General features: G+C 59.9%; 1 protein-coding gene across 1 annotated transcript in view; it reads left to right on the forward strand.

Moving 5' to 3' along the window:
* DYNC1H1 (dynein cytoplasmic 1 heavy chain 1) overlaps positions 1-26,378 on the forward strand; it is a 60,414-nt gene that overhangs the window by 12,262 nt on the left and 21,774 nt on the right. The window contains exons 6-40 of the mRNA XM_054567736.1: positions 530-801; positions 890-1,117; positions 2,549-3,625; positions 4,277-4,456; positions 5,708-5,857; positions 7,311-7,457; positions 10,028-10,168; positions 10,484-10,660; positions 10,797-10,907; positions 10,992-11,111; positions 11,868-12,107; positions 13,660-13,815; positions 13,949-14,062; positions 14,301-14,411; positions 14,488-14,697; positions 14,861-15,007; positions 15,214-15,380; positions 15,461-15,634; positions 16,413-16,578; positions 16,660-16,848; positions 16,946-17,140; positions 17,722-18,004; positions 18,235-18,335; positions 18,858-19,017; positions 20,054-20,297; positions 20,441-20,624; positions 20,818-21,030; positions 21,933-22,171; positions 22,361-22,517; positions 24,191-24,418; positions 24,864-25,094; positions 25,329-25,469; positions 25,626-25,859; positions 25,942-26,148; positions 26,243-26,364. Of these exons, the coding sequence (XP_054423711.1) occupies positions 530-801; positions 890-1,117; positions 2,549-3,625; positions 4,277-4,456; positions 5,708-5,857; positions 7,311-7,457; positions 10,028-10,168; positions 10,484-10,660; positions 10,797-10,907; positions 10,992-11,111; positions 11,868-12,107; positions 13,660-13,815; positions 13,949-14,062; positions 14,301-14,411; positions 14,488-14,697; positions 14,861-15,007; positions 15,214-15,380; positions 15,461-15,634; positions 16,413-16,578; positions 16,660-16,848; positions 16,946-17,140; positions 17,722-18,004; positions 18,235-18,335; positions 18,858-19,017; positions 20,054-20,297; positions 20,441-20,624; positions 20,818-21,030; positions 21,933-22,171; positions 22,361-22,517; positions 24,191-24,418; positions 24,864-25,094; positions 25,329-25,469; positions 25,626-25,859; positions 25,942-26,148; positions 26,243-26,364 (7,216 nt within the window). The remainder of the gene's footprint in view (positions 1-529; positions 802-889; positions 1,118-2,548; positions 3,626-4,276; positions 4,457-5,707; positions 5,858-7,310; positions 7,458-10,027; positions 10,169-10,483; positions 10,661-10,796; positions 10,908-10,991; positions 11,112-11,867; positions 12,108-13,659; positions 13,816-13,948; positions 14,063-14,300; positions 14,412-14,487; positions 14,698-14,860; positions 15,008-15,213; positions 15,381-15,460; positions 15,635-16,412; positions 16,579-16,659; positions 16,849-16,945; positions 17,141-17,721; positions 18,005-18,234; positions 18,336-18,857; positions 19,018-20,053; positions 20,298-20,440; positions 20,625-20,817; positions 21,031-21,932; positions 22,172-22,360; positions 22,518-24,190; positions 24,419-24,863; positions 25,095-25,328; positions 25,470-25,625; positions 25,860-25,941; positions 26,149-26,242; positions 26,365-26,378) is intronic.

Below are 26,378 nucleotides of genomic sequence, written 5' to 3' on the forward strand. Positions count from 1 at the left end.
CTTGTGCGCCCCCTGCTGGGGACCTGGCCTGCAATTCAGGCAGGTGCCCTGACTGGGGATTGAACCGTGACCCTTTTTGTTCCCAGGCTGCACTCAATCCACTGAGCCAGGGCCATTGTAGTGATTTTAAAGATGATAAAATTCTAGTTTTTCTAAACTTAATTTTTACTAGTAGGACATTTAGATAATATAGAAAGCAAAAAAAAAAAAAAAAAATGAAGGTACCCCCTGGCGGCCTTTAGAGGGCATGAGCTGCCTGACACTTTTTAACAAAAATGAAGCCTCGCTAGAGTCGTCCTGTTAATGACATAGCTTTTTTTTTGTTTCAAACAATAAACAATTTCTGTGTCACCAAATCTTTTGCAACAGCAAAACATTCCATCACGAGGACACATTTCACTCTACTCACCCAGCATTAAGCCCGCACGGAATATCCTTGTTTGTCATCGGAGGTGAAATTGACACATGCCATTATATTAGCGTTGTTATTGCTTTACATGAAAACTATTAACTGCCTCTCTTAATCCAGGTCTAAAACAGGCCCTGGAAACCGTGAATGACTACAACCCTCTGATGAAGGACTTCCCCCTGAATGACTTGCTGTCCGCCACCGAGCTGGACAAGATAAGGCAGGCCCTCGTGGCCATCTTCACGCATTTGAGGAAGATCCGGAACACAAAGTACCCCATTCAGAGGGCGCTGCGCTTGGTGGAGGCCATTTCCAGAGACCTGAGTTCTCAGTTACTCAAAGTGTTGGGCACTAGAAAACTAATGCACGTTGCTTATGAAGAATTTGAAAAAGTGAGTTTCGATATGTCAGAAACTCATCTCAGGGTGCCGAGAGGAAACTGCTTTGATAACAAGGCTTCTTTCCTGAATTCTATCCTAGGTCATGGTCGCGTGCTTTGAAGTTTTTCAGACGTGGGACGATGAATATGAGAAACTTCAGGTGCTGTTGAGAGACATCGTCAAAAGGAAAAGGGAGGAGAACCTGAAGATGGTGTGGCGCATCAACCCTGCCCACCGCAAGCTGCAGGCCCGCCTGGACCAGATGCGGAAGTTCCGGCGCCAGCACGAGCAGCTGCGGGCTGTCATCGTCCGGGTGCTGCGGCCGCAGGTGCGGCTCCCCGCCGTCCATGCCGCGGGGCTGCGTGGTGGCCTCTCTTTTCTTGGGGTTGGGGCTAGCTGCTCGCCTCTGTCCTGCGCTGCCCATACTTCCTGAGCTCCGTTTTCATCTCTCTGCATCCTCACGCTCTAGGGCATCTGTGTCACTTTCAGCCTGAGTCTCTAACCCCCAGCCATGCCCTCCTGCCCTCAGACTGCGTGGGCCCTAGAGCCGGGCTTCCTGGCCTGTAAACCGTAACCCTCCGTGGAACTAGCTACCTGACTTGGACCCATTACGGAACCTTTTCTCCAGATTTCCTCATCTGCAAAGTGCGGATGATAATTGCATACGCCTGAGACTTATTAAAATGGTTGACTCATTTTCTTCGTACATGCTTTTTTCCTCTTCTCGATTCAACTTTCTCTTCTCCTCACCAGCGCTTATCTTCCCTTAAAAAGCCTGGTCCAGAAACATATGATGCATTGAGACGTATAGGTAAAGGGACTTACTAGATAGATGTATGATGAAGCCAATGCATAGCAAATACTAATTGGCTGAATGTTACTTAGACCCCAAGTGGGGTTATCCTTCTTCCCCCGCTCCTGTAGTTTGAAAACCTTAACAGTAAAATGTTATGGGGGTTCCAGTCTAGGAAAAGGGCCATCTAGGAGGCTTCCCTCGCTGGGGGGGTGCCCGCCATTCGGGGTGGAGTGCGCGTTCATGGGGAGTCCTCAGCGTCTTTTCCCTGAGGGTGGCGCTAGTGTGTGCGTCTCGAGTGTGTTGGTGGTTAATGTTCACCCTTTATTTTCCACATGAGAGTTTTGAGACCAGTGTCAAGTCCTTCCGACCTAGGGTTTCTTAACTCCTTTTGCCATGTATTTCTTCTTGTGTATCATTTTTTAAAGAGCATTTTGTGTTTTCTTTTTGCACATAAATCGCACAGTCCACGTCCTTCAGGTCAGCGCAGTTCGTGATAGGCGCGTGCACACGTGTACCTGCCCGCTCGCTCCGGGAGCGGCCGGCAGAGGGCTGGCGCAGGTTTCTGGTGTTCCCTGAGTGGGCCCACCTGTGGCTTAGGACTTACGGGCTTAAAAACCAAAAAGGAAAACTGTTGGGCACCGAGTGTGTAGGCAGCACCCCTGTGCCCTCGTGCGCAGCTCTACTTGCTGACAAAATATGGAAAAGAGGAGTACCCAGGACCCAGATTTCAAGTGTCACTTAGCTTCCTAGGCGGAGAGCCTGCACTGTCAGAAGGTCTGTGTAGTGCGGCACGAGCATACGCCGTGTCCTGTTTGACCTGCTTTGCTGAGTCCTGCCTGTAACCTGTTTGGCTAAAAGTGGCGCACCCCGTAGCCGACTGCTAATTTGTGCATCTGCGCTGCTGGGGTAAACGGAATGTGAGTCTTTGTCGGTGACCTCTTGTCACGAACCTTTCCCTTTCAGGTCACGGCGGTTGCCCAGCAGAATCAAGGGGAGGTCCCTGAGCCCCAGGATATGAAAGTGGCCGAGGTTCTCTTCGACGCCGCGGACGCCAATGCTATCGAGGAGGTGAACCTGGCCTACGAGAACGTCAAGGAAGTGGACGGGCTAGATGTGTCCAAGGAAGGCACAGAGGCGTGGGAGGCCGCGATGAAGCGGTACGACGAGCGGATCGACAGGGTGGAGACGCGCATCACCGCCCGCCTTCGCGACCAGCTGGGCACAGCCAAGAACGCCAACGAGATGTTCAGGATCTTCTCCAGGTTCAACGCACTGTTTGTCAGGCCTCACATCCGCGGGGCCATCCGTGAGTACCAGACCCAGCTGATCCAGCGCGTGAAGGACGACATCGAGTCTCTTCACGACAAGTTCAAAGTCCAGTACCCTCAGAGCCAGGCGTGCAAGATGAGCCACGTGCGCGACCTGCCGCCTGTGTCAGGGTCGATCATCTGGGCAAAGCAGATCGACAGGCAGCTGACCGCCTACATGAAGCGCGTGGAGGACGTGCTGGGCAAGGGCTGGGAGAACCACGTGGAGGGGCAGAAGCTGAAGCAGGACGGCGACAGCTTCCGCATGAAGCTCAACACCCAGGAGATATTCGACGACTGGGCCCGAAAGGTGCAGCAGCGGAACCTGGGCGTCTCGGGGCGCATCTTCACCATCGAAAGCACTCGGGTCCGGGGCCGGTCCGGGAACGTCCTCAAGCTCAAGGTCAACTTCCTTCCCGAGATTATCACTCTTTCAAAAGAAGTTCGCAACCTCAAGTGGCTTGGCTTCCGAGTGCCGCTGGCGATTGTGAACAAAGCTCACCAAGCCAACCAGCTCTACCCGTTCGCCATCTCCCTGATCGAAAGCGTGCGCACGTACGAGCGCACCTGTGAGAAGGTGGAGGAGCGGAACACCATCTCGCTGCTGGTGGCCGGCCTGAAGAAGGAGGTGCAGGCCCTGATCGCGGAGGGCATCGCGCTGATCTGGGAGTCCTACAAGCTCGACCCCTACGTGCAGCGGCTGGCCGAGACCGTCTTCAACTTCCAGGAGAAGGTGTGTTCTGGTCAGCCTCCCTGCCCCGGGGGAGGGCTGGGCACGGGAACATTCCGTGGGTTCTCCCGTCGGTGGGCGCGGTCCGTAGGGCAGAAGACAGGCAGCTGGCAGGGAGGGGGACCCCTTTGCTCAAGGGCCGTTGGGTGGAGCCAGGGCTCCGGGGAGGCCTTTAGGAACTAGCACCTGAGTTTAGACGCTGAGAGAGGACAGACAGGAGTCGGACAGCGGAACGAAAGCGTCGTTAGTGGCGGCGCTGCCTGCAGAGCCTCAGCCCGGGAGTTCGCTGTCACTGTTCCCCAACCCAGACTTCCGCCCCAGGCTCCCACGCTGGCGGTGTGGGCCTGCGGCCTGCCTGCCCTGCCCCTGCACGTGGGTGCACGGCCAGCCCCTTAGGGCAGGGAAGGCGCCCAGCAGAGCGCGGTTACTTCCTGCCCCCGACGTGCCAGTCAGAGGCCGCCCCTCTGTGAGCAGGATGGGGGGGCGGGGGGGGGGCAAGCCGGTAATTTCATCCATTCCCTCTCTCTGCCCGGTAGGATCGGCTGTTTATGGAAGAATCTGTCTCGAGCACTTGTTAATTAGTTGAAAAGAACGTACTTAAAAATTAAGAGAGTGTGAGTAGGTGTTTTAAGTATTAAAGATGTTTTCCTTTAGGTGGATGATCTGCTGATTATCGAAGAAAAAATAGACCTAGAAGTCCGTTCCCTGGAAACTTGTATGTACGATCATAAGACTTTCTCCGAGATCCTGAACAGAGTCCAGAAGGCCGTGGACGACTTGAACCTGCACTCGTATTCCAACCTGCCCCTCTGGGTCAGCAAGCTGGACCTGCAGGTGAGGCCGGGCCCGCGGGCAGCACGGTTAACGTGGGTGGGTCCCGCTTCGTGGGCTTGTTAAACTGGCCATGGAAAAGCCTTTTTCTGCAGAAGCTGCGGTGACAGTCCAGTTTCCTCTCCAGAAACCTCATTGACCTTAACGACAGAGCCAAAGTGGGTGGCCGACGATGCTTGTCGCCGAGTCGCGTTGGGGGCGGGAGGTCCCATCACCTGCATGCGGACAGCCGCTTGCCCTGTCCCGCCCGTCCAATTCCGGACACCCTGCCCGCCCCCTCCAGGCGCCCTTCTCTGATAGCCTCCCCCCCCACGCTTTTTAAGAAGGAAGCCCCAGCAGACACCTAGCAGGGGTGTGGGGGCAGCCGCGGAGAGCCCATGTGTCCGGATGTGCTCATTGGTGGACATCCTGACAGGTCTCAAAAAGGAGGATGTTCTGGCCGAGGTCACTCAGTGGACAGGTGGTCGTTGGTCCGTTCCGAAGCTGTTCATGGTTCACGGCTTTTCTCTTCCTTTCCCTTTTAAAATGGATAAATCAGTTGCAGGGCGTTCACACAATGGGAGAGCGACAGAGTGAAGAGTGACCCCCCCCGACTCTTCTGCACCCCCTGGCCGTGCCCGTTCTTCACGGGCCCCCCCACCTTCCCAGGACGGGCTGTGGCCCACGGCAGGCCTTTCGCAAAGACCCGCAGATGTCCTGTCTGTGGGCGATGCACTGGCCTCATTCTAGGCCAGAGGGAAGACTTTGTCCTTTACTTCTAACAGCAACAAGAACAACGAAGGTCACTATGTAGGGGGACAGGTGTTCACTAGACCTACTCTAATCATTTGGCAATATGTACAAATATTGAATCATTGTGCTGTTCTTGGAACTAATGTAATGTTACATGTGAATAATACCTCAGTAAAGAGAAAAAGAAAATGGTTTAATCTACATACTGTAGTTAGCAAACTTTACCCCTGAGGCAAGTTTTCTACTATATTAAACACCAAGACTGTAGCTGCGGCCGCTCATTTGTGCCTGTTCTCTGGTCACGGACGAGCTGGGAGGGCCAGGGACTCGGCCCCAGGGGCCACCGCCGGCCTGGCGGGGATGCGCTGCCCGAGGCGGGGGAAGGCGCCGGAAGTGAGCGTCAGAGCGGGCGGTGGCAGCTGGGAGCACCCTCTTCGACCCGACACCGCCGCTTTCTGTGCGGCGTGCTCTGGGGGCTAGGTCTGGGGAGGCTCCTGCCCTTCAACGCCGCTTTCCCCGTAGATTGAAAGAATCCTGGGCGTCCGCCTGCAAGCCGGCCTGCGGGCCTGGACCCAGGTGCTGCTCGGACAGGCCGAGGACAAGGCGGAGGTCGACATGGACACGGACGCGCCCCAAGTCAGCCACAAGCCGGGGGGGGAGCCGAAGATCAAGGTGAGTGTTGCCCGGGGCAGCCCGCCTGCCTGAAAGCAGGCTTCTCCCCGCGGAGCGCGCCCGTGGAAACGCCTCTGCCCCGCGCAGGGGCCCGGCAGGCTCCTCCTGGCCCAGGTGGCCCAGGTCGGCGTTGCCCGCGGCGTTGGGTGCAAGTCACGCGCAGTGTGATCCGGGGCCACTTCCCTGCTGCGGTCTCCCCCCAACGCGCTCAGCCTCGTTCCCGTCGTGACATAAATGGGCCAGTGCTGTCCAGGTGTCAGGTCGCCAGACGCCGAAAGGGAAGAGCTGAGAGAACGTCACATGAGCGGTGCCCGGGGCGGGCCCGGGCGGTGGGGCTGCAGCCGGGTCTCGGGGGGCGCCTCCTCTCAGGCCCCGGCGGGTGCCCATCGTAGTGCGGTGGGTGCAGGGCGTGGGGAAGCTCCTGAGCTTTCTTTGAGACCCTTCTATAAGTCTAAGATTATTTCAGAAAAGTTGTTAGAAAATGAAAAATACGTTTACACAAGAAAAAGACATGTGCCAGAAACCACTTCGAGGACTGAACACAGTCTGCTACCAGCAGGCTTTCAGGCTGACCTTGAAACGTCACTGTTTTCACAAAAATTGTGCTCGGAGTCTTGGCGGAGAGGCAGTGACAGCACCGCGGTCGCCACGTGGGGCAGCAGTTGGGTCTCTACACACCTGTCCCCGTGTGTGGAGACAAGGTCAGCCGGGGCCTGGCAAGCTTTCTAGCGAGTTGTGCGGTTTCACGCTGTGCAGATGGGCCCTGACGCCTGCTGTGAGTGGCGGCCATGATGGCGTGCACCTCACAGGGATTCACTAGGCGCCTTGGGGGCTTTATGTGGTTTGTGAAATGTTTATCAGAAAAAAGGTCTCACCAATCAGACACCTAAAAGAACTGTGAGTAAAACTTTGATCTGGGAGACACATTTGGCTTTTTATTTCCTTCCCAGACTTTACCTTCTCAGTTTTCTTTCTTAATAATTGAAAAATGTTTTCCCTTTTTTTATATTGTAGTACTTATCCCCAGAGCATACTTTTTAAAACGCTGAGATTCAGGAAAGCAAACGAGTGTGTCCAAGGGACAGCTCATCCAGTGACGACCGGGGGGAGGGCAGTCCCGGCAGCGGCCCGCACTGGCCCGGGGCCCGGGTGGCCCCGGCGGGGAGGCCCGCCAGCGCGTGCCGGACTTGGGTCCCTGCGGCGGCGGCCCGGGCCTCCCAGCTGTGCGTCCCGTCGAGGGGGCAGCCCTGGACTCCCAGGCACGGGGGCCCTCTGCACTGGTGGCCCTGACGTGGAGCCCTCTGGGGAGGGCGCAGACCCCAGGCACGGGTTGCGGACGGTCGCGTTAGCAGAAGTAGCGGACCCCATGGTTCAGACTGCAGTACCTCAGAAGTTTAGAGGAGGGCGGGGCGTCAGAACCGAGTTGCTGAGCCCCTGAACTCCTTCTTCGCAGAATGTCGTGCACGAGCTCAGGATCACCAACCAGGTCATCTACCTGAACCCGCCCATCGAAGAGTGCCGGTACAAGCTCTACCAGGAGATGTTCGCCTGGAAGATGGTCGTGCTGTCTCTGCCCCGGATCCAGAGCCAGCGGTACCAGGTGAGCCCTCTGACCCGGCCGCCCGCCTCCAAATTTTTTACTACAGCTCCTGCTGCGTCTTCTCGGACTCCGGACCCCAAGCTCAGCTTTCTAAGGGAAGAGGCTTTGAGTGCCCTTTTTCCCCAGTGGTTGCATTTGCAGCTCTGGTCTTGGTTGGTTCGTAGAAATTCCCTCCAAGAACTTTGGGAATTTTAGTTCTTGCTTCCCTCCTCCCTCCCCCCACACACACTTTATTATGGAAATTGGCAAAACAATCACAGCAGTATTTATCAACACATGGCCTATCTTGTGTCATTTATATTTCCCTCCATACCCCCCACCAGATTATTTTAAGGCAAATCCCATACATAGCACGACCTCCCTCAGGATTTCCCTGCAGAGCAGGAGAACTGCGCAGTCCACGCAGTCCCGGCCTCCGGGCACAGGGACCAGCAGTGCCCAGGCGGACAGCTTCCCCCTCACCCCCCCCGCTATAATACCCCCCCCAACCACCCCCTCCCTGGAGGCAGTGATCCTGTTTGGTCCTGTTATGAAGCATCTTTCTCTCTCTCTGTTTTAATTTTAGAGAGAAAGGATGGAAGAGGGAGCAATACATCCATTTGTTCACTTATTGATGCATCATTGGTTGATTCTTGTCTGTGCCCTGACCAGGCATTGAACCTGCAGTCTCGGGTGTATCGGGACAAGGCTCTAACCACCTGAGCTACCCGGCCAGGACATGTATCGCTTCTCCTAACGCAGGACGTAAACTCAATTCTTCTGAGGTTTTTTTGTGCTAGCAACTGCCCACGGCCTGCAGTCTCAGCAGCGTGAGCCCAGAACGTGGCAGCGTCGTCCGGACGGGCGCGGAGCCTGCGTGGCTCCTGCCCGTGAAGGGGCCTGTGCCGCCTCCCGATGCTTCTCCCGCCCGAGCCCAGGCCGCTTCTGTCGGCGCCGTCCCCCTGTTCACCTCCCGCCCCCACACACTGTGGCCGGCCCCCCCGGGCGCTGGCTCCGCACCCGGGTCGGCAGTTCCTCACACTCTTCTGAGTCTTCCTGTAGCCAACGAACTTGACCCCGTCCCCCTCCAGCCGTCTAACCTTTCTGCTCCTCTTCGTGGCAAACGTGGGCGTTCCCTGTGCAGCTGCCCCAGTGCCACCTGCCCCTCGGGTGTGCCCGTCACTGCCACAGCGGTAGCCCAGTGTCGCCAGGCTCCCCCCGCCCGCTGGTGCGGCTTCCCAGCCCTCCAGAAACGGCGGCGGCAGGACTGGCCGGGACTGTGCACGCCCTTCTTGCCGCGCTGCTTCACTGGCCTCTCCTGGTTCCTGCCCACCTCGCTGGCCAGTCCCCTTTTCTGGCCCCCTTTTGTCCCCCTCGTCCCAGCCCCCAGGTGTCCAGGGACAGGGCCTCCTGCAGTATTCATGGCCTCCAGGTGTGGACTTGAAGTAGCAGAGGGTGCCCCGCCTCCCCGCCCAGCTGCCTCCTTGGCGGCCCCTCGCGGCCGCTGAGGGACGTGGCCGCTGGAGTGTGTGTCTCTGGTCCCCTCCTCAGCTTTGCTCCTCCCCAGTCTTGTTTTCCTGTCAACCTGCTCAGGCCGAGAGCATCTTCAGAATGCACAGCAGGGCATTTCCTACCGCGGCCCCTGCCAAGGCGCCGTTGCCTTCCATTGGATCAGTACAAGGCCCTCCGCCGGCCTTGCCCCCAGAATCTGGCCTCAGCACAGTTCAGCACAGCAGCCGGAGGGAGCCTTAAAGGGTGTGCTGGTCCGGACGCGCTCTCTTCAGGGCCCGTTAGTGCTCTTCCTGTCCCTCTCAGCACGGGAGCCCACACCCCACCGTGGCTGCTCCGCCTCAGCCCGCGCCCCGCCCGCAGCAGCTCTGCTCTGGCCACACTGGACTCCCGCTCGTCCTCGAACATGCCAGGCCGGCGCTGGCCCCTGGGCCTTTGCACCGCTGGCCACTGCTCGGCACCCCGGTGGCAGACCCGCTTGCTCCCTGCTCAGGTGTCACCTCCCCTCTGAGGCCTGCGCTGCCCTCCGCCGCCCCGCTCCCCTGCCTTTTCTCCCTCCAACAGTCTCGGTGGTTCGCATTGTCTCTCCCCGCCCACGCAGCGTGAGTGGGTGGCGGGGGGGTTCGTCTGTATGTTTCTTGTACCTGCAGCAGTGCCTGGCACGTAACGGGCACTTAGATTGACGATGTCGTCGGTTCCATCATCCAAGTGGGTGTAAATCTTGTCTGTGCCAATGTCCCATGCTTAAGACATGGCCTTCATTGTCCTTTCTCGGATGAGAGGGCAGGTCTCCGAGGCTCTGCTCAGGGCGCGCTCTCTGCTCCGAAGGCTGGTCCAGTCTTGCAGGGTACCTATGGTGACGCCATGTTTTCTACCCTGTGTTTAACCTCCTCTTCCTTTGATTGGCTTGAAGAGTTAAATACAAGTAGGTTTCTGGTCACTTGTGAGTAGGGAAGTGGGTGTTATTCCTTAAACAGCATTTCTATCGGGGGCTCTTCTTCCAGTTCACCCTCATTGAGAGGAGACGCTGGGGTGAATGGTCTTGCACACACTTGCGTTCACCTCTGGCTTTGCTTGGCTAGGTGGGCGTGCACTACGACCTGACTGAAGAAGAGAAGTTCTACCGGAACGCGCTCACGCGGATGCCGGACGGCCCCATGGCCCTGGAGGAGTCCTACTCCGCGGTCATGGGCATCGTGACCGAGGTTGAGCAGTATGTCAAGGTAAGGAGCCCGAGTCCCTGCTGCGGACCCTCGTGAGCGCGAGATAGGATGTGTGCGGAGGTCTTGACTATGTGTGATATGGTTAACTAGATGATATTTGCTATTTTAACGCAAAGAACGAACAGTTGGACAAATCTTATGGAATACTATCATTTTGGAGAATTATAAATTTTACTCCTTTTTGACACGAAAACTCTGAGAACTTGAAGTGCGACCGACGGTGGTGAATCAGCGGGCGCTGTCTCAGCAGGACCAGAGGACGCGTCAGTGTCCCTGCAGTGAAACCTCACCCGTCTGCCTGGTCTCCGTGTGCAGGTCTGGCTTCAGTATCAGTGCCTGTGGGACATGCAGGCCGAAAACATCTACAACCGGCTCGGGGAGGATCTCAACAAGTGGCAGGCTCTGCTGGTCCAGATAAGGAAGGCCAGGGGGACCTTCGACAACGCGGAAACCAAGAAGGAGTTTGGGCCGGTCGTCATAGATTACGGCAAGGTGAGCCCCGCTGCCGTACGGAGAGGCATCGGCGGGGGAGGTCTCTGGGAGGCGGTGTCTCTGCTGGGCTGGAAAGAAGCGGGAGTGGGGGCACCCAGAGGGAACGGACAGCTGTCTCGTGCTCGCCCGCCTGCAGGTGCAGTCCAAGGTGAACCTGAAGTATGACTCTTGGCATAAGGAGGTTCTCAGCAAGTTTGGGCAGATGCTCGGATCCAACATGACGGAATTCCACTCCCAGATCTCCAAGGTGAGGAGGCGGGGCCCGGGCTGCGCCGGCGCCTGCTGGCCCCCTGGCTCCAGGTTAAATGCTGTGTGTGGCACCCCCCCACAGTCTCGACAGGAGCTGGAGCAGCACTCGGTGGACACGGCCAGCACCTCGGACGCGGTGACCTTCATCACCTACGTGCAGTCTTTGAAACGGAAAATCAAGCAGTTTGAGAAGCAAGTGGAGGTGAGCTCTAGGAGCAGTTGCAGTTCACACGGTGTCCCCGGACTTCCTGGCCCTGTAGGGACCGTTACTCAGGGGCGTCTGCAGATCCCCGTGTCGCAGCCACCGACATGTGTGTGAACGTGCAGATGGGGCGTCCCGGGCACCTGCGTTTTATAAAGTGCTGCAGGCGATTCCCCTGTGCAGTGAGGTGTGAGGCCCGCTGTTGCTTGTCCTTTTTTTTGAGATTTTATTTTTAGAGAGGGGAAGGGAGGAAGAAAGAGGGGGAGAAACATCAATGTGTGGTTGCCTCTTGTGCACCCCCTACTGGGGACCTGGCCCACAACCCAGGCCTGTGCCCTGACTGGGAATTGAACCAGCAACCCCTTGGTTCGCAGGCCGGTGCTCAGTCCACTGAGCCACACTTGTCTTCTAAGAGCTTTTATTTTAGCGCAGTGGAGAGGAAAAGAAAAAGCTTTTATTTTTGTTGTGGATCTTCAAGTTGTTCAACTTGACTTTCCTTTTTATAATTTAAGGTGGGGACACGGCACAGCGCGGGCGTAGAGGTTCTCTCCAGGGCCTTCCGGGTGCAGCCGGGTGCGGAGCTTGCCGGGCGGGCGCCCGGGGACCTCGGCGCCCGGGACAGGAGGCTGCGGGAGGAGGGGGCATACCGATGTTCTGCATCCTGTAGCCGCCGGGTCTGCTTTGCCATAGACTCTGACAGTAGTTCTGTTACTGTTACAGAATTTTAAAACGCATTTTGTTTTTTAACTCTCCAAGCTCTACCGCAATGGTCAGCGCCTGCTGGAAAAGCAAAGGTTCCAGTTCCCTCCTTCCTGGCTTTACATAGACAACATCGAGGGTGAGTGGGGGGCCTTCAATGACATCATGCGGCGGAAGGACTCTGCCATTCAGCAGCAGGTGGCCAACCTGCAGATGAAGATTGTCCAGGAGGACCGGGCCGTGGAGAGCCGCACCACTGACCTGCTGACCGACTGGGAGAAGACCAAGCCTGTCACGGTGAGTCCGGCCTCTGTGCGCCCCTGCACCCCTAAACCAGCAGCACAATCCAGTGTCTTTCTCTCCAACCAGAAGGCCTTGCCGAGGCTTAGCGTTCTAATAACAAAGACTTTTTCTTTCATAACTAGAAAAGCAGTACTTCAGAATCGTTGAGAACGCGAATGCCAACTTTGACTTCTTGACTCAGAATCCCTCATGACAGTCCCTTCAGACGGGACGGTTTCAGGGGTTAAAGATCGTCTGTTCTTACGTCATCCGCTCGCTCAGGCTCCCCAGCAGGAACTTAACAGCTCGGGGCTGCGCGCCGTGCCCCCGCTGGCCTGGCCGGTCCAGGGGCGGGGGGTCGCGGGGCGGGGGGGCCGGCTGTCTGCCACTGGCGTGGCAGTTGGTAGCCCTCCAACCCAGAGCCAGCCACTCCCGGCCCTGTGGGTCCGTTCAGTGTCTGTCGAGCTCTGAGTGTGCATCACGCTGGGTGTCGGGGATACAGCCGTGCACTTTTTAAAAAGACAGGGGCCTGCTCTCGGGGCCTTAGACTCCCGTGGGAGGGACGGGCGGTAAACCCGGGCGAGGCGGCGTGCGCTTTGAGTCATGCTGGCATGGGCCATGGGAGGGCGAGGGCCGGGCGCAGGAGGGCGCTGCTGTGGCAGCGAAGGCGCCGTTGGTGTGGGTCCCTGGACCAGGGCAGCCGGCTGGTCATGTGGGCGGCCTGCGGGCAGGGCAGGGGTCCAGGCAGAGGGGACGTAAGGGCGAAGCTCGGTGGGAGGACAGCAGCGGGGGCCACTCTTACTGAGGACTGGAAGCTATAGAGTCGTAGACAAGGATGGCGGTCGAAGACCCTGACTGTCCCCGGGTCTTGTAGTTTGGGGAGGGGGTCTTTCCACACCGGGCCCGGTGGCCGGTTTGGCCTCCCACCGTCTGCCAGGTGGGGCTCTGCCCTGCCCTGGCCCTGTCTGAGCAGCCAGGCTAGAGGCCCTCGTCTGCATTCGTGTTCGGTTCAGAAGCCCTGTTGGAAGCCAGTCTCTGCAGCACGCTGGCCCGGGGGCGGGGTGGGGGCTGACTAGCGGACGAGGCCCTGGTCGCCGTGCAGAGGGCTCTGGGCCAGGCATGTCTGTGTCGAGACTGCCGTTGGCGTTCTCACCTTCGTCGTTGGAGGCCGTCCGTGGGGAAGGGGGCGTGTGAGCAGTGCAAATGCAGAAGCAGAGGCCATGCCCAGCGGAGCAGCGCCTGGTGGCTCTGGCCTCTCTTGGGCGCTGGTGTGGCAGCTGGCTGGGGGGCAGGGGCAGGGGCGGGGGCCGTGGCTGGCGGGCCCGAGTCTGTCCTGGCTCCCCTCCGGCGCCCAGGGCACTCAGCGAGCTGGTGGCCGAGCTCAGAGGCGCCCCACCTCCCTTATTTGTGTTTCCATTTGTCTGCTACAGAGGTGAGCGTTGCACTCAGACGTGATCACGAGGCTCGCAAGCCCCTGCAGGCTCCCTGCCCACCCCTCATTGCAGAGCCTCGGTGTCCGTCCGTCCTGGACCTGACGCTGTAGCGCTCTGTGCTTGTCTGCTCTCAGGGCAACCTCCGCCCGGAGGAGGCGCTGCAGGCTCTCACCATCTACGAGGGCAAGTTCGGCCGGCTGAAGGACGACCGGGAGAAGTGCGCCAAGGCCAAGGAGGCGCTGGAGCTGACCGACACGGGGCTGCTGGGCGGCAGCGAGGAGCGTGTCCAGGTGCGAGCCAGCGAGCGTGGAGCCGGGCGGGCTCCTCGCCCCTGCCCTGCCCTGGACCTGGGCCCCTTCCAACTTCTTCCTGCCCCCACTGTCTCACCGCTTCACTGTGCTCCCCCCACCCCCCGCCCCGCAGGTGGCCCTAGAAGAGCTGCAGGACCTCAAAGGCGTCTGGTCGGAGCTCTCCAAGGTCTGGGAGCAGATCGACCAGATGAAGGAGCAGCCGTGGGTCTCCGTGCAGCCGCGGAAGGTGCGTCTCCTCAGAGTCAGCGTTTGTGCGCTGCCTGGTGTGAACGGTCTCAGGCTTTACTTAGGGGACCATAGGCAGCCCGGAAGCTGTGTCGGGAGCTCACCGAGTGCCACCTGACAGTCCCACGTGTCGTTGATGGCGCTCATGCAGCCTAGGACAGAACCGCTTTGTGAGATGTTGAAAGGAGCTACTTTCAGCTAGCGTTGGCAAGCTCATGCGGTTTTGTCTCTCTTGGCAGCTCCGGCAGAGCCTAGACGGCCTCCTGAACCAGCTGAAGAACTTCCCCGCGCGGTTGCGGCAGTACGCATCCTACGAGTTTGTGCAGAGGCTCCTGAAAGGCTACCTCAAGGTACGGGGTCGCTGCCGGCAGCGTGGGTGCCGGTCGGGAGCGCGGCTGCCTGGTGACGCGGCGGCTCTCTCTGCAGATCAACATGCTGGTGATCGAGCTGAAGTCCGAGGCGCTGAAGGACCGCCACTGGAAGCAGCTGATGAAGCGGCTACACGTGAACTGGGTGGTTTCCGAGCTCACCCTCGGCCAGATCTGGGACGTCGACCTGCAGAAGAACGAAGCCGTTGTCAAGGACGTGCTGCTCGTGGCCCAGGGGGAGATGGCCCTGGAAGAGTTCCTGAAGCAGGTGAGCGGCCGGGCGGGGCGGGCGCCTTCGCATCGCGTCTCGGGCTGGCCCGTAGATTTGAGCCTCGTCGCAGTCCTATTGTCCCTGTAACCCGTGGGCGCTCGTGCAGCTGGCGGTCGGACGCCCGCACAGAGGTGACATGCTCTCTCTGGTTCTAACGCAGATAAGGGAAGTGTGGAACACTTACGAATTAGACTTGGTTAACTACCAGAACAAGTGTCGTTTGATCCGCGGCTGGGACGACCTCTTCAACAAAGTCAAAGAGCACATCAACAGCGTCTCTGCCATGAAGCTGTCTCCGTACTACAAGGTGCCGTTGTCAGGGAGGCCCCCCTCCCTGGCCAGAGCTCCCCCTGCGCCGTCACTGTCCTGCCTTCCGAGGACAGCTCCCGGGGCCCGCTTTTTAAACGCAAGCCAGATAGCTGGACGCGAGCTCACCCTGCCTTCTTGTGGGCTCGCCGCATCCATGTGGGAGCGAGAACTTGCACCGACCCCTTCCTCCCGTCTGCCCGCCAGGTTTTTGAGGAGGACGCCCTGAGCTGGGAAGACAAGCTGAACCGCATCATGGCCCTCTTCGACGTGTGGATCGACGTGCAGCGGCGCTGGGTCTACCTGGAAGGCATCTTCACAGGCAGCGCGGACATCAAGCACCTGCTGCCCGTGGAGACCCAGCGGTTCCAGAGGTGGGGCCCCCTCCCGGGGTCGGCGGGCCTGGGAGCCACTCCCGAGGCCCGCGCTGACCTCGTGTCTGCCTGGTCTGCAGCATCAGCATGGAGTTTCTGGCGCTCATGAAGAAGGTCTCCAAGTCTCCCCTCGTCATGGACGTCCTCAACATCCAGGGGGTGCAGCGGTCGCTGGAGAGGCTGGCAGACCTGCTGGGAAAGATCCAGAAAGCGCTGGGGGAGTACCTGGAACGGGAGCGCTCCTCTTTCCCCAGGTAGGTCGCCGTTTGTGTGGAAATGACGTCGGTTTCCAATGTGCTTTCTTCTAGTCGCTCCCTGCCCCCGCCCTGGGCCTGGGTGCCGGTCACTTTTGACATCAAAGGTTTTGTTGCAGGTAATCTGTTAAACCATTTCCCTTTCACATGTTGGTTCCTAATTATGACAAATAATCCTTAATCATTTTCTACTTTGGATTTCTTTACTAAGCTTTCTTTAAACTCTCATTCATCCTCCCAGGCAGCTTACATCTTAAAAACTTGGCTCTGATTATTTTCTGAGTGGTATCTTCCTTTCTGCATAGTCTGCTTAGTGTAACTCAGGCAGGTTTTATGAAAGTGAATTTGTGAGGCCTAAATGGCGTGGCTCAGTGGGTTGGGTGTTGACCCACAAAGCGAAGGGTCGCAGGTTCAGTTCCTGGTCAGGGCACATGCCTGTGTTGCAGGCCAGTTCCCCTGTTGGCGACGTGCATTCAAGAGGCCACCCATCAGTATTCTCTCCCTCCTTCCCCCTGTAAAAAGAAATAAAACTTTTTTTAAGTGAATTTGTGACATCAGACGAACGACATGAGGTTTTGTTGAATTCCTCCTCAGCACCGTGCTAGATGCGTGGGAACCCTTTGCTGAGGGCTGAGGGAGCCTGGATGTGGGTGGAGTCCAGGCTGGGCTTGCGCTCCGCCCGCCAGCTGCGCCTTCCCCTGCTGCGGTCAGAAGTGTCGCCTGAGTCCCCTTGTCTCTGTGTAACATCCTAGCAACTTGGACGCTGTTTTAATTCTAGGTTCTATTTTGTGGGTGATGAAGATTTGCTTGAAATCATTGGAAACAGCAAAAACGTAGCTAAGTTACAGAAACACTTCAAGAAGATGTTTGCTGGAGTTTCGAGCATCATCCTGAACGAGGATAACTCTGTGGTCCTGGGCATCTCATCCCGCGAAGGAGAGGAGGTACGGCTCACTTGGGCTTGTCGTGTGGAAAAATCTCTTTCCTCTTTGCACATCTTAATTCTTAAGTTTCACTTGTTTCAGGTTATGTTTAAAACGCCCGTGTCAATTACCGAGCATCCGAAAATCAACGAGTGGCTCACACTGGTGGAGAAGGAGATGCGGGTCACGCTGGCCAGGCTCCTGGCCGAGTCTGTGACAGAAGTGGAGATTTTTGGTAAAGCGACTTCAATCGACCCCAACACCTACATCACTTGGATCGACAAGTACCAGGTAACATGGAGCAGAAGGGCGCGGGCTGGGGCCGAGGCAGGCTGGGCTCTAAATAGTGACCGCCTGGGCCCTGTGCCTCGTGTCTTGTGTCTCTCAGGCCCAGCTTGTGGTGTTGTCGGCCCAGATAGCCTGGTCCGAAAACGTGGAGACAGCACTGAGCAGCACGGGCGGCGGCGGGGACGTGGCGCCCCTGCACTCCGTGCTGAGCAACGTGGAGGCCACCCTCAACGTGCTGGCCGACTCGGTCCTCATGGAGCAGCCCCCACTGCGCCGGCGGAAGCTGGAGCACTTGGTTAGTCTGGTGCCCTGCTCGTCCCCTCCCCAAGGCTCCATGCCCTCAGCTCAGGCCACGGGATCGTGCCGGCAAAGGGCTCTCGCTGCGCCAGGGGGAAGAGCAGACGGCGCACGGATGGGCCCCGGGCCGGGCGTGGGGCTGTGTCCCTGGCGTCGTCCTGGTGCAAAGGAGGGGACGCCCTGACCAGGGTCTCACGCGCCTTCGCGTCACCCCCATCCGAGGGGGTGCAGCGCCGGTATTGGCGGGCCCGGGGGCTCGGTGCAGCTGCAAGCCCCACGGTCCCTTGGGGCTGGGCCTCGCGCCCCAGGGTGAAGCAGAGAGGCAGTTGGGACAGAGACAGCTGGTCCCCTGTCAGGGCTTGTGCTGGTGCCAGAGCCTTTCCTGAGTGACGTGTTGCTGCGTTTGCCGCTGCTCTTGGTTCTGGTTACTTGCGCTGCCTGGAGAGCCTTGCAGGAAGCGAATTAACCCCTTGGAAGTCATACGACGCAGGCAGTGCTCCCCTGGGGTCTCCCTGGTCATGCCCACGCCCACGGAGGCAGCTCCGCAGGCCAAGAGCTCACACAGCGTTCTCTCCGCAGATTACGGAGCTGGTTCACCAGAGAGATGTCACCAGGTCCTTGATCAAGAGCAAGATCGACAACAGCAAATCTTTTGAGTGGCTCAGCCAGATGCGGTTTTACTTCGACCCTAAGCAGACGGATGTGCTGCAGCAGTTGTCGATCCAAATGGCAAACGCCAAGTTTAACTATGGCTTTGAGTACCTGGGTGTCCAGGACAAGCTGGTCCAGACGCCCCTCACTGACCGCTGCTACTTGACAATGACGCAAGCCTTGGAGGCCAGGCTGGGCGGGTCCCCCTTCGGTAAGTGACTCCGCCAACGTGGACGGGCGGGGTATGAGAGCAAATGGCATTTTTAAAGATTAAGTGGATGATTCAAATATTCTTAATTACATGGCTGCTGTGTTCTAAAAACTTTACATTTGTTTGCATTTATTGCACCTACTTTTTAAAATGAATTGCTGTTTACAGTCTTAAAGCCAGAGCTCTGCTCCCCGCTGTGTAACGGACTCCATGCTTCCCTCCCGTGGCAGGGCCCGCGGGCACGGGGAAGACCGAGTCCGTCAAGGCGCTTGGCCATCAGCTGGGACGCTTTGTTTTGGTTTTCAACTGCGACGAAACCTTTGATTTCCAGGTGAGCAGCTCCGTGGGATCCCCGCAGACCTGAAGGCCCATGAGGGTCGGCGGGGAGGGCGCTGCGCCTGTGCCTCTCACGGCCGGCGGCCTTCAGGGGTCACTGTTGGTGGGGCCCGGCACATATGCTTTGATGTTTTCAAACAGTGTTACGTGGATTTCTTAAAGGACAGTTTCTTAAAGAAACGGGTAGGGCCTGTGTCTGGTGATAAACACGTCACGCAGAGAGAGACCACAAGCAACAGCTTTGTCGTTAGGGTTTGGGCACAGGAGGAAAGGGTGCGGTGGCATCCCCCACGCTCGCGGGGCGTCTGTTGCTGAGGAAGCACTGCTGTGGCAGGGTGGCCCTCGCACCTGGGGCTCGGGCCCCCCCTTCCCGGCCACCCAGGGAGGGCGGTGCCCGCGTCCCCACTCCAGACGCCAGTAGGCGTGGGTTCCCCCATGGGGCTTGGCCGGGGTCAGTGGTCCCCCGATCGCCTGAGGCAGCTGGTCACAGCTCTTCCTCCCGTCCTTTCCGTTTCAGGCGATGGGGCGCATCTTCGTGGGGCTTTGCCAAGTGGGAGCCTGGGGCTGCTTTGACGAGTTCAACCGCCTGGAGGAGCGGATGCTGTCGGCCGTGTCCCAGCAGGTGCAGTGCATCCAGGAGGCGCTGCGGGAACACTCCAACCCCAACCTCGACAAGAGTAAGGCTCCCTTCTGCCGGCGTCAGCGCAGGGGCTGGGGGGTGGGTTGGGGGTGTGCCGCTCTGGTCTCTGGCGCCGCTCTGCTCGGAAGTGGCGGGGGGGATCGGCCTCCAGGACCCCTGCAGGCAGGCCGGTGAGTCCCCCATGCAGCTGGAAGGCCGGACCCAGGTGACCCTGCCTCGGCAGTTTGTACGTCTCACCCCAGAGCAGCCTCGGCCCGCGCATCCCTGTGCCCTCCCCGGGCGTGGCCCCTCAGGCATGTGTCAGGCCTATGGCGGCCCTTTTCCCCCAACCCCGGGGCCGGCCTTCATAGTTGCCTATTTGGCCACGTTCCACGTTCCACGTTCTTCCATGGAGCGTGGGGAACGGCAGGCCTCAAGAGGAGCTCTCGCAGAGCAGCTCCGAGGGCGGCCCCTCCTCCTTCCACAACAAAGCCCAGGCAGAGGGCGGAGGCTCAATGGGGCGGACTGCCCACAGGTCCCCGTGGGCTAGGGCACATGCAGCTTAACTTGCAATGTTTCCTTCATTCCAGAATAATAGTAACTGGTCCTACCAAACAATTTACAGATCTCTTGAAACAAATAGTGTATCATATAAACCAGTACCTGGTGTGCTCAACTTTCTGGAGCAGATACCCATTATCCCACGTGGCTCCATGGTGGGTGGTGGTTAACGACCCTGGGAAAGGGTATCTATCTCCCATGACCGAAGCCAGCCAGCCCTGTCACAGCGAGTGGTTTCTATTTCCATGTCTGCCATCGGGCCGCACCCCGGCCTGGCGTTGACCTTGGGGCACACAGCGCCTCCCAGGTAGAGCAGTGGGCTTTCCTGCCCTGGGACTGGACCGGTCACACACTTGGGCGTCCCCGCGTGGGTCAGGCGTGTGGACACGGGGCAGCCGGCATGTCCACCCTGAGTGCCCGCAGCAGGGCCAGGAGCGGCTCCCTGCAGCCCTGGAGCGTGCGCTGCAAGGCCAGCGGGGAAATGGGTGCTTTTTTGAACATCCCGAGTCTTACCGCCATCACCCGATTTGCAGCCTCTGCCCCCATTACTTGTGAGCTGCTGAACAAGCAGGTCAAGGTGAGCCCAGACATGGCCGTCTTCATCACCATGAACCCTGGCTACGCGGGCAGGTCGAACCTTCCAGACAACCTGAAGAAGCTGTTCCGGAGCTTGGCCATGACCAAGCCCGACCGGCAGCTGATCGCCCAGGTCATGCTGTACTCGCAGGGCTTCCGCACGGCCGAAGTCCTCGCCAACAAAATCGTGCCTTTCTTCAAGTGAGTGACTCGGCTATTCACAGCCGCCTTTCTAACTTGTTCAATGTGTCCATTTAAAGTTGATCTCTTTAACTTGGAGAGGTTTAATGGACGCAGCTGTTGCCTGGAGTGTGCCGGTTTCTTAGAGACGCTTTCTTTCCTAGGCTGTGTGACGAGCAGCTCTCTTCTCAGAGCCACTATGACTTCGGGCTGCGAGCTCTGAAGAGTGTGCTGGTGAGTGCGGGCAACGTGAAGAGGGAGAGGATTCAGAAGATAAAGAGAGAGAAGGAGGAACGAGGCGAAGCGGTGGACGAAGGAGAGATTGCAGAGAACCTGCCTGAACAGGAGGTTTGTCCCCATGTTCATCACGGAGCCCTCGTGCTGCTTGACCGTCCTTTCGCGTTTGCCCACGACGGGCGCGCTGTCGAGCCAGGCCCTGCCCTGGGCGGGTGGAGGAGACCGACGACGGCAGAGCCGAGTGAGGGCGGGGGCGCCCGGTCGCCGGGCGCGGCCCTCGGAGCTCACCCCGCTGCCCCCGCAGATCCTGATCCAGAGCGTCTGCGAGACGATGGTGCCGAAGCTGGTGGCGGAGGACATCCCGCTGCTCTTCAGCCTGCTGTCGGACGTGTTCCCCGGCGTCCAGTACCACCGCGGGGAGATGGCCGCGCTGCGGGAGGAGCTGAAGAGGGTGTGTCAGGAGATGTACCTGACCTACGGAGACGGGGAGGAGGTCGGCGGGATGTGGGTTGAAAAGGTAACGGGAACCGCGGTGCGGCGGGGCCTCGCAGACCCACCGGCACGGGGGTGGGGGGGGGGGGGTGGCTGCTGCCAGACGGCCCTCAGAGGCCAGGGCATGGGGGCTGGTGGGGGAAGCTTCGCCCCGGGCCCATTTGGGCTTTTTTCTTAACTTGAATGTAGAGAGAGCAAAACTCACCTGTAAATTTCAGCTACGAGGGTAGTGCCGTCCTCTGAAAATGCTGGCTAAGGGCGCAATTATAGTGGAGAAAGTTGTTTTGTGTGCGCTTTTTTAAAAAAGATTTTATTTCTAGAGAGGGGAAGGAAGGGAGGAGGAAAGGGAGAGAAACATCCCTGTGTGGCTGCCTCTCATGCGCCCCCTACTGGGGACCTGGCCTGGAACCCAGGCCCGTGCCCTGACTGGGAATCCAGACAGCGACCCTTTGGTCAGCAGGCTGGTGCTCAGTCCACTGGGCCACAGCAGCCAGGGCTGATGGAGGAAGTTTATGCCAATGACAGTTTATTTACAAGACTCCCCAGTACCGTGGTTAACAGCCTAACTTCTAACACACACTGTTCTGCATACTGTGGTGGCGCCTCCCTTTCTTCGGTGAGACTCACTGGGGAGAAGCGTGCTATTCACACAAGCCTGAGAGCTGCTGTGTGGCATGGAGCGGACAGCTCGCCCACGGCCCGGCCCCCACACGGGGTCTCCCCTGTCTTGCCAGCAGCGGGGTCAGCATCTCCCGTTCCACTGCCCGCCCCACTCCGCTCCGCCCCCACCTGTCAGCCTCTGGTTCCAGGCCCAGCACTTGGCACGCAGAGGCCGCATCTCCATCTGCGGGCGGGGCAGGGTGAGGCGAGGCCCTGCCTGTCCCCCGTCCCCCCCGAAGGCCACAGGGCTGCTCCGTGTGCCCGCAGGTCCTCCAGCTGTACCAGATCACCCAGATCAACCACGGCCTGATGATGGTGGGGCCCTCAGGAAGCGGGAAGAGTATGGCCTGGCGCGTGCTGCTGAAGGCCCTGGAGAGACTCGAGGGTGTGGAAGGCGTGGCCCACATCATTGACCCCAAGGCCATCAGCAAAGACCACCTCTACGGCACCCTGGACCCCAACACCAGGGAATGGACCGACGGGCTGTTCACACACGTCCTGAGGAAGTAAGTTCCCTCCGATCGGCGTTTGTTCCCCGGCGGACGTGGGACCCGGTACCCATCCCGATACGGGCAGGGCAGGCAGTGTTTCTGGTCGAAGCCTGAACCAATTAGATGGTCACTGGAGAAACAGTGGAGGGGCGGGCACTTTAAACATGACGATCTCGAGTCAGAGCTGTGTGAACCGCCCCCTAGGATCATCGACAACGTGAGGGGTGAGCTCCAGAAGCGCCAGTGGATCGTCTTTGACGGCGACGTGGACCCCGAGTGGGTGGAGAACCTGAACTCGGTGCTGGATGACAACAAGCTCCTGACGCTGCCGAACGGGGAGCGCCTCAGCCTCCCGCCCAACGTGAGCCGAGGGTCGGGTTCTGCTCTCGCTCAGGCCCGCGCGCTGGCGGCGCACGGCCCGGGGATGAGGCTCCAGTTCCGGGAGCCGGTGGCTGTGGGGATGAGTGTCCGATCGGTCAGGGCGTCTGCACACTGGACTTGTCCCACCCCCGTGGCTAGTGAGGAGCAGGGTTTCCAGGCAACTCGCCACGACTCACTGGGCGTTAAGCACGTTCTACCTCCCGTCCCGCCCGTGAGGTGGCGTTGGAGTGAGGACTTCAGAAGTTACTGTGCTCAAGGGAGGCGGAGCGGACGCTTGGGAGGCCGCCCTGGGAGCGAGCGTTGGGTCTGGGGCCTGCGGGTGTGGAGGCGTGGGCAGGGCTGGCGGTGCCCTCGTGTGCGGGCCCCCGTTCGGGAGCCGCAGACCCAGCAGCACGACGAGACCCTGCCGCCCTGGGGCGGGCTGCCTGCCGGGAGGACGGGCGAGCGGGACGGGGCGACAGTGCTGAGGGCACGGGGCACTGGGAGGGGCAGGCGCGGCTGCGCATGCGGAGGCTGCCCTGTCGGGTGGGGGGCGGCCGAGGCATCCCTGGGGCGGTGGCCCTCCGTGGAGACCAGGGGCGGGGGGTGAGGGCAGGGGGGATGAGGGCGCGAGCCTGCGGGCTTCCGCATTCTGGGCGGAGGGACCGACGGCCGGAGTGGCAGTCCAGGTGCGCCCGGCAGGCGCGAGGGCAGCAGGAGGAGGTGGGAAGCCCACCAGGGACGCGGGGTGTGGTAGGTCGGGCCCTGGTGGTCCTGGTGGTCCTGGTGAGGACTGAGCTTGCTCTCCGGGAGAGTCGGGCTTGGGATAGTGTCACGACGGAGGAGGGCAGCTGGGAGCAGGGGGCCCGTGGGGACTGTGTGGTGCCCAGGCACAGCGTGCGGGTGGGCCAGAAGTGAAGGTGCCAGGAAGAGGCCACGCAGTGTAGCGGTGTAAAACTTGGGTGGGGTTCGCCAAGGCACTAGCAGTGGGTGTGCGAGGGGGGAGGAGCAGGTGTGGTCCAAGGGGCATGGCCGGAGCAGCTGGCGACTGTGAACCTCGATCACCGAGGGTCGGCCTCGGTGGTTTGAAGGTTTCGAAACCAAGCCCAGCACTCAGGGTCGCTGTGGAAGGGCCCCCACTCGGGCCGGAGGTGGGTTTGACTTGTCGGGATCTCTTCCCAGAGCTTGTCCAGTACAGTCCAGCCATTGTCGGAAAGGTGGGCCTGGAGGCCCTCTAGCACTGGGGCCGGGCTCCGGGGTCAGGGCATCTCGGTTGCGTCTCGGCCCCGCCATCTGCTCGCTTGGGGCCTGGGCAAGGCCCCCAGCCCATCCGTGACGTGGAAACCCGGCGGGCCTGCCCCAGGCAGTGGCGGGCAGCCAAGCGGGGTCCGCAGGTCTGCTCACTGCGGCTCCGCTTCGCAGACCCCTGGCTTCTCCCTACCTGGAGCCCGCTGGGCTGAGTGTTGCCGCTCCCACCCCGTGGGCCTCCCGCCAGGTTCTCATGGAGGTCGGTGGGTGTGGAGGGATGTGAGCCGCAGATGTTTTCACTCTTGAGCTAAACGTAGAAAAATTAGATATAAGTCACCTTTTCGAGCTGTATGTAGGCAGAAGAGTTTCACATCGTGGTTTCTGTCAAGCCTGCCCCGTTCAGTCGGCTTGTGTTTCCCTGTCAAGGTGCGGATAATGTTCGAAGTGCAGGACCTGAAGTACGCCACCCTGGCCACGGTGTCGCGCTGTGGCATGGTCTGGTTCAGCGAGGACGTGCTCAGCACGGACATGATCTTCAACAACTTCCTGGCCCGGCTGCGCAGCATCCCCCTGGACGAGGGAGAGGACGAGGCCCAGCGCCGGCGCAAGGGCAAGGAGGACGAGGGGGAGGAGGCCGCATCCCCGATGCTGCAGGTGCGCACCGTCAGCCCAGGCGTTGTGTCATTGTGTCCCCTGCACGCGTGCGCACGTGTCGGGGGACCACGGGTGTCGAGGCTCCAATTAGGGACAGTCACCACTCACCTGCGGGAGCCAAGCCTCCAGAGGCTGGTCTCACGCCAGCCCCCAAGGGAGCCCGGATGCACGGGGAGACGGAAGGAGCTGTGCTGTCTCCCTTCCCGCTGTGGCTGATGGAGCCTGCCTGCCGTGGTGGCGGCGGGAGCCAGTGTTCCCAGGCAGTGTGGTTTTTGAGAACCACCAGGATGAGGGGATGAGCAAGGGTCCTCAGAGCTCCGTTCCTCCTGTTTCAACCCCACGCTGCTTCTCCCGAAGCCCACCGGCCCTCTCCCGGGCCCAGCCGAGGCACAGCGAGCACACCAGGCTTCTGAAGTGAATCGAGCGCATCTCCTCTCTCTCTCAGATCCAGAGGGACGCGGCGACCATCATGCAGCCGTACTTCACGTCCAACGGCCTGGTCACCAAGGCGCTGGAGCACGCCTTCAAGCTGGAGCACATCATGGACCTGACCCGCCTCCGCTGCCTGGGCTCGCTCTTCTCCATGCTGCACCAGGCCTGCCGCAACGTGGCCCAGTACAACGCCAACCACCCCGACTTCCCCATGCAGATCGAGCAGCTGGAGCGCTACATCCAGGTTGGGGAGGGGACGGGCGCCGCCGCAGCGCCGGGGCCCTGCCGGGGTGATGTGCCTGTGGGGCGTTCACTCTTTCCTGAGGGGGGCCGGCTTTCGGGCAGGGTGGGGAGGGCGCTGATGGCGTCCGGGATCCGAGAGCAGCAGGAGCCCCCTTCAGGGTCAACGCCATCACGAACGTCTGGTTTGCTCTTGTTGCAACGCCATAGAAAATGAGTCCGCTTCCCCTCCCCGCAGAGGTACCTGGTGTACGCCATCCTCTGGTCCCTGTCTGGCGACAGTCGGCTGAAAATGCGAGCGGAGCTGGGCGAGTACATCAGGAGGATCACGACCGTGCCGCTGCCCGCCACGCCCAACGTCCCCATCATCGACTACGAGGTGAGGGCCGGGCCCAGGGCCGGGGCGGCTTCTCCTCCGGCTGTGGGCGGCGCAGGGGGTGCGCGTCGACGGGAGAGCTGTGACGTGTGTGGGCTGAGCGTGCCTGGGAAGCGGAAGGCAGGCGGAGCCCCGCTGACTGCGCCCGTCTCTGCGTAGGTGTCCATCAGCGGTGAGTGGTCGCCCTGGCAGGCCAAGGTGCCTCAGATCGAAGTAGAGACACACAAGGTGGCAGCCCCCGACGTTGTCGTGCCCACACTGGACACGGTGCGCCATGAAGCCCTCCTGTACACCTGGCTGGCTGAGCACAAGCCGCTGGTCTTGTGTGGGCCCCCCGGGTCCGGCAAGACCATGACGCTCTTCAGCGCCCTGCGGGCCTTGCCCGACATGGAGGTAACGGGGCCGGGAGGGGGCGGCCGCCGGCGCTGTGGCGGGGCTGGCCCCGCAGTGCGTGACGGGCCTCCTCCCTGCGAAGGTCGTGGGTCTGAACTTCTCGAGCGCCACCACGCCCGAGCTCCTGCTGAAGACGTTCGACCACTACTGCGAGTACCGACGCACGCCTAACGGCGTCGTGCTGGCCCCCGTTCAGCTGGGAAAGTGGCTGGTGCTGTTCTGCGATGAAATCAACCTGCCCGACATGGATAAATACGGGACGCAGAGGGTCATCTCCTTCATCCGGCAGGTTGGTGTGTCCCTGCAAGCCCAGCCCCTCCCCTGCCCCCCACCATTTCTCGTTCACGTTTGCTCCTAACATGTTACCCTTGTGCTTCCTTCAGATGGTGGAACATGGAGGCTTCTACCGAACCTCAGATCAAACCTGGGTGAAGCTGGAGAGAATCCAGTTTGTTGGGGCTTGTAATCCGCCCACGGATCCCGGGAGAAAGCCCCTCTCCCACAGGTAACATGCTGCAG

This window comes from Pteronotus mesoamericanus, unplaced genomic scaffold (genome assembly GCF_021234165.1).
Source record: "Pteronotus mesoamericanus isolate MK-2021 breed Mesoamerican mustached bat unplaced genomic scaffold, CSHL_Meso_final contig_192, whole genome shotgun sequence".
NCBI lineage: Eukaryota > Metazoa > Chordata > Mammalia > Chiroptera > Mormoopidae > Pteronotus > Pteronotus mesoamericanus.